At 38.3% G+C, this 6670-nt stretch overlaps 1 protein-coding gene across 1 annotated transcript; it reads right to left on the minus strand.

Annotated features, from left to right (window-relative positions):
• Positions 1-391: 391 nt before the first annotated feature.
• LOC134949822 (cis-aconitate decarboxylase-like) lies at positions 392-6149 on the minus strand. The gene is made up of 6 exons (XM_063938540.1): positions 6045-6149; positions 5113-5167; positions 4426-4613; positions 3960-4064; positions 3672-3877; positions 392-1420 (listed from the first exon to the last, which is right to left on the minus strand). The coding sequence occupies exons 1-6, from the start codon at positions 6147-6149 to the stop codon at positions 499-501; spliced, it is 1581 nt and encodes a 526-aa protein (XP_063794610.1). The 3' UTR covers positions 392-498.
• Positions 6150-6670: the final 521 nt, after the last annotated feature.

The following is a 6670-nucleotide window of genomic DNA, read 5'->3' on the forward strand; positions in this document are numbered from 1 at the left end:
TTTCATCGGCCATGCCCCATTTGGCATTTGGCCACACCCATTTTTTACCTGTAAGACTTTTTTTCTACTTGCACCACTGGGTAGGACTTCCAATAGGAAGTCACTGGCAGTCACAGTGTAGCCAGTGGAGTCACGGACTGCTGATAGCTCAATGACATAAAGTTGAGGTGGCGGATTTTACCTGTAAGGGAGGGTTTGCAGTCCTGCAGTCCATCGGTAAAATCCGCCACTATTCTGCTCTAAACCAGACATTTAGGGGATGATGATGCCCACCTTCAAAATTATTATAGCAAAGTAACAATGCACTTTTAGTATATTAAACTATTTAACATTTTTAGAGGTGTGTTACATATTGCAGTTATTTTAAAAACATAATGTGTCATACATCCGATCAGAAAAATAGACCCATAATAAACACTATACACTGATCAATAAATATCACCCTAAAGTCCTGCCTTAGGATTGTTGTAAACAGAGTAAGAGTAATTCTTATGTGAGTTACTGAAGTAGCAATGGCAGTAGGGAGCTGTCTTTTACACTCTCCAGATTGTCTACTATCTGTATTACTCCTTGCACCTGGTCTTCCTGCAGGACATGTCTGGCATTGGAGGAGAATTTCTTCAGCAGTGATTCCCGGCTCAGTGGTTTTCTCCAATGCCCATAAAAAGTGTCACATTTCCCGGTCACCAGATCCCCATTTCTCAACAGCAGAGCCACCTCTGCATACATCTTATCAAAGTTGGCTTCATTATCTTGGGGATGTTCTACCACCACTTTGCTCAGGAGATTCTCGAGTTCTGTACGAAACATGATGTCTTCATGGAAGGAGCGGATGTTGACTTCACCATCCAGGAGTGCGGTGCAGGCATTGAACTGGAAAGAGTGGCGAGCCTGGTGCTCTGAGTCTGGGTAGGGCCTGTTAATGTATTTGGATACTGGGACTCTAAGAACAATAGACTGAATAGCGGATGCGTCAAATGAGCCATATTGTTGGACAACTCTATTCCTAACTGAGACAGCAGCATCAGCGACCCAGTGCATTCCTAGATGTGCAGGAAAAGACTTGAATGCAATGTCTTGCTTCTCAAGGAGAAATTCATAATGTTCTCCTGGTGGACATAATGACGTAGGCTGGTAATCGCCATAAAATGCACTAAACCCAGCGCAGCCAGGCACATCATCAAGTATAAGAGTATTGGCCTCCATTCCCTTAGCAGCCAGGATAGCAGCTTCCAGACCTAACCTTGTGGCATTGCCAATGTGCAGGGGCTTAGCCAGGGTAGCAGCATTTGCCATAGGAGCACCAGCAAGGGAGGCTGCAATCGCCAGGGCATGAGTGCATTGATCTTTATCTAATGAGAGGAGTTTGGCTGATGCTGCAGCACTTCCCATTGTGCCGACCACGGATGGTGGATGAAATCTGTATTGAGAAAATATAATTACATTATTTATTTGTATGGCAATAACATGTACACATTATCTTGTTTTATAACATTTACCATATTCATTAGTAAGATGGTCATGCCTTATAGTGTCCAAGCTCTAAATAGACCTTGTTTTTCAGCACAGTGCCTATTTTTCAGGAAGCATTGGCTATATATATATATATATATATATATATATATATATATATATATATATATATATAATTATTCACAGCAGGAATAACTCCATTAATTAGTCACAGACTAGCCCGCCATGAAGCATGCCGCATTAGTAAAAAATTGTTTTAATAACACATGTTAAAACAAATACAGTTTTCACAAAAAAAAATTCCTCATTAAACAATTTTTTACTAATTGGCCTTGGGCCTCTTGACGGGTGACGACCTTGGTGAGGGGTGTCCGTTACAGGTTCCCAGATACAAATCTTCTCCAGTATTCAATTCTGACTTATGGAAACAACACTGGAAGAATCATTGTAGATACAGTCTTATTAAGCGCACTTGGGAAACTGTTTTTTATTCTGTATGCTATTGAGGTCCTCCAACAGGGACCTCTCCCGTTGTGCTGCTTTGACGCAAGATAAAGATACTGTTGTGTTTCATATATATATATATATATATATATATACACAGGTGTTGCCATGCTCATTTTACTGCAATGCGGCATGCTCCATGGCGGGCTAGTCTGTGACTAATTAATGGAGTTATTCCTGCTGCGAATAATTATATATATATATATATATATATGTTTTATGAGGAATTTTATGTGAAAACTGTATTTGTTTTAACATGTGTTATTAAAACAATTTTTTACTAATTGGCCTTGGGCCTCTTGTTTGGGTGACCATCTTGGTGAGGGGTGCCCGTTACAGGTTCCCAGATACAAATCTTCTCCAGTATTCAATTCTGACTTATGGAAACAACACTGGAAGAATCATTGTAGATACAGTCTTATTTAGCGCACTTGGGAAACAGTTTTTTATATATATATACACAGGGGCATCTTAAGAAAGGAACAGGTCCATGTGCAGTCTACTCCTGTGCCCCCTTCTCCCTAGCTGGCAGCACTGTTGACTCTGTGCACTGGGGACTCTAGTGCACATACGCAAGTTTCATTGAAAATTTCATGGTAGCCATATTCCCATGCATGCATAATACACTGGGTAAATGTCAGCCTCGCTATTTTCCCAGTAATTCCATTAGCACTGCTGCTGACATAGAACTCCGGATGGTAAGTATTGAAAACAAAATGGTTGCAGGGTTTGCAGTGTGGGAACCCCTAGACCCCGCACACACTGCACCCATTATAAATACGCCAGTGTATCCATGTATGTGTATATATATATATATATATATATATATATATATACATACACACACACACACACACACACACACATACATACATACACTGGCACATTTATAATGGGAGCAGTGTGTGCATAAATGATTATGAACTTATTACAAAATATATATATATATGTATATATATATATATATATATATATCAAACAATATATCAAATAATTGCTATGCAATATTATCACATTCTCAGTCTTTACATATAGAGAACCTACACTGTAGCCGAATCTAGAACCTGCATTACTTTTATGATAATTATGACATTTGGCCACAGAATGATGATGTGACCTGAAGGACCAATCAGGAGCCCCAGTGTCCATGACTTCGGCTTTTTATTTGCACAACCAGCCCTCTCCAAACATCACACTATCCTGGTTTTCAGACAAACCTGTGAGACTAACCACAGGACCTGGAGAAGAAAGGTTGGAAGGAGCAGTCCCTATAATGCTCTGCTCCCTACTCAGACAGAAGAGACTTTATATTTAGATGAGCGGGTTCGGATTGACTCGGTTCTTAATGCCAGAATTATTGCAAGTTCTTTTTTTCTGGATTTTTCTTATTGGCTAACCAAAACACGTGATGTCCGTGAGCCAATAAGGATATTCGGGTAAATCCGAGTAAATCCGAGTAAAACCGAACCCACTCATCTCTACTTTATATCCACTGTGATGTCTGACAAATGTCTATATGTCTAGTATGCAATTAGAATGTGTGTGAAAGTATATATTTATATGCATTTATTCAGAATAAATAACAATGACATTTTCTTAATAAATATAAACCTCTTAATACAAGTAAACATTTAAACATATTTAGTACCCTAATTGGAAGAATATCTGATCAACAATTGGTACTAACTACTCACTTTTTAGGAATGCTCTTTGCTTCGCTGGAGAAACCCATAAGTCTTCCTTGTATTTCAATCCCCACATTGAAAGCCGTCAGCAGTTCCTCACCACTGATCTCTCTGCCTTGTGAAAGTATCTGTGACAGTGCCAGGATGGCAGGAAGCACGGCACCAGAAGGGTGTGTGGCAGGGTGCCACGTGTCATCAAAGTCCATGGAGTGAGCCTAAGGTGACAGGGAAATGATTAGATGGACCTGCAGCTGTATAATCATTTTATTATTTTTATTTATAGTAACATCTACTTACAGCAACTCCATTGGCATAGGCAGCCAGGGTTGGAGAGAGCTTTAAACCTTTCTGTCCATAGACTGAACAAAGGGCAGAATTTCCAGATGTTGAAAAGTATAGATCCTGAAACAAGAAAACAATATAAATTCAATATTTAAAACAATTGTTAAGAATCAAAATATAACTTGTATAAATAAGGAGATTAGATCCAGATCTTATGGTGCCCAGAGAAATGGGATTAGGTTTAATATACGTCACTGTACTGCAAATTGAGGACTGAGCTGCAGCTGCCACTGGAGAAGAGATATTTCTACCTTTTTTTAACAAACTTATCTTCATCTCCAGAAAAATTAAATATCACATTTTCCTAATTTTTTTAGATTATTTTGTTTATTAAATATCCCCCTTAGTCCATAGTTCTGTAACTGCATCCCACCACCCCAGATGATGATATACAATATCACAGATCATCACCATGTATTACCTGGCAGTATTTCACCACGATATTGAAGACATGAGTTGTGCTGCCAACCAGTCCGACCCCAATGCTGTCCAGGATCATGCGCTTACTTCTGTGCCGCACAATATCAGAGAGGTGATCGGGGCGGATCTCATGGATGAATGAGGCAAAACTGTTGGTGACGGATTCTTCTAACTGGTTTTCCACAGCCACTGATAAGAGACAGATCACATTAACATTCCTGGTGTAGACTTCTTTTTTTCACCTCTCCTTTCAAATGGTGACATATGTAATCTTATGAAACCTATTATGTTATCTGTCTGACATAAAAGCTTCATAATACAAACTGTAGCATCTGCCCTGTTTTTATTAAATACTAGAGCTTTGTTGTAATTGTACAGTAGGCCAGGAATGCTAACAGTGCAGGTTTTAGTAATGTCCTGGTTTCAGCACACTTGCTAAATCAAAGTAACTGAGGTGCTAATTAGGTCACCTGTGCTCTAGCATGGATATCGCTAAAACCTGGACTGTTAGTGTGCATTGAGGACCGTGGTATGGAAAGCCTGCAGTGGGGTAACAGCTCAAAGGGAAATGTCTCATTGGCACCATAAATATGTCACCCTTATTGTATGGATAAATTGACACTAACCAATTTCACTTCAAAAACAGAATTATTGCAGTGGAAACATTAAAATTGTTTTATATAATTACCTTTTGCAGCCAACTTGTGAATGTGCCTTGATAGTTGGTGAAGATTCTTTGTATTCTAAGAATGATAGAAATATTGTCTGTACATTAATTATTTATTATAGTATACATATTAATTCCTATGTGATGGTTATATTAATCATTTAATTGAGTACCAAGTATTTTTATATTTTAAATAGTATGTGACTATACCATATGCTTTAATATATTATATGTGCTGTGAAATCCATAGACAGCTCTACTTTAATCAATGTACAACCTTTCCTGGTCCTGGTCACTGTAACCGTGTCCTACGGAGCTTTATCACATTGTGCGGGTGGTCTTCAGTTTGCCGGCTGTCGGGATCCCGGCGCACAGTATACCGGCGCCGGAATCCCGACAGCTGGCATGCCGACACTTTATCTCCCTGGAGGGAGAATAAAAAGTGTGGCCCACAGCACGGTGAGCGCAGCGAGCCCGCAAGGGGCTCATTTGCGCTTGCCACGCTGTCAGTATGCCGGCGGTCGGGATTCCGGCGCCGGTATGCTGGGCGCCGGGAGCCCGGCCGCTGGCATACAATACTACACCCCATTGGGCAGCTTATTACATCCAACAGAGGATATTGATGAGGTTAAGTTATAAAATTAGTATTCTTTAGGCACAATGCTGTAGGTAATAACAATGTTAGCGATTTTAAATTGCCTCTTTGTTCCATGCTTTATATATAGATATTTCAAGTTTTATATAGTATTTTTATATTATTATATATCTCTTTGGCCACATTATAAAACTTTATACAATATATTAGGGTGTAATTTTCTTATAGATTTAACTGTTTTTTAAAAATGTAATTTTCTATCATTTTTTTATTTTCTTTTTTGTGCTAAGATTAAGAATCCCTGTTACAAATGCTTGGAGACTATTATAAAGAAATACTTTTTGTGTTAATGTTCTACCTTTCTACCTCCAACTGTTCCAGTAACATATCTGTTCTTAGCCTCATTTACATTTCCTAACGCAAACACGTCCACAAACACCTTTATGTAACTTTTCATTTGCATTGTTTAGGATTAACTAACAAATGCTAAACTGCTTTTGTTAAATCAGCAATGGCACTCAGCCTATTGTAATTGGTAACAGAATAGAGTATATAGAACTGGATCATATTGGGATGTTTGGTATACATGTAAATATTTCTATACAAGCAAAAGTTTATACAGGTTGAGTATCCCATATCCAAATATTCCGAAATACGGAATATTCTGAAATACAGAATTTTTTGAGTGAGACTGAGATCGATGTACACAAACTTTGTTTAATACACAAAGTTATTAAAAATATTGTATTAAATGACCTTCAGGCTGTGTGTATAAGGTGTATATGAAACATAAATGAATTGTGTGAATGTAGATACACGTTGTTTAATGCACAAAGTTATAAAAAATGTTGGCTAAAATTACCTTCAGGCTGTGTATATACAGTAAGGTGTATATATAACATAAATGCATTCTGTGCTTAGACTTAGATCCCATCACCATGATATCTCATTATGGTATCCAATTATTCCAAAATACGGAAAAAT

The sequence above is a fragment of the Pseudophryne corroboree genome, chromosome 8 (genome assembly GCF_028390025.1).
Source record: "Pseudophryne corroboree isolate aPseCor3 chromosome 8, aPseCor3.hap2, whole genome shotgun sequence".
NCBI lineage: Eukaryota > Metazoa > Chordata > Amphibia > Anura > Myobatrachidae > Pseudophryne > Pseudophryne corroboree.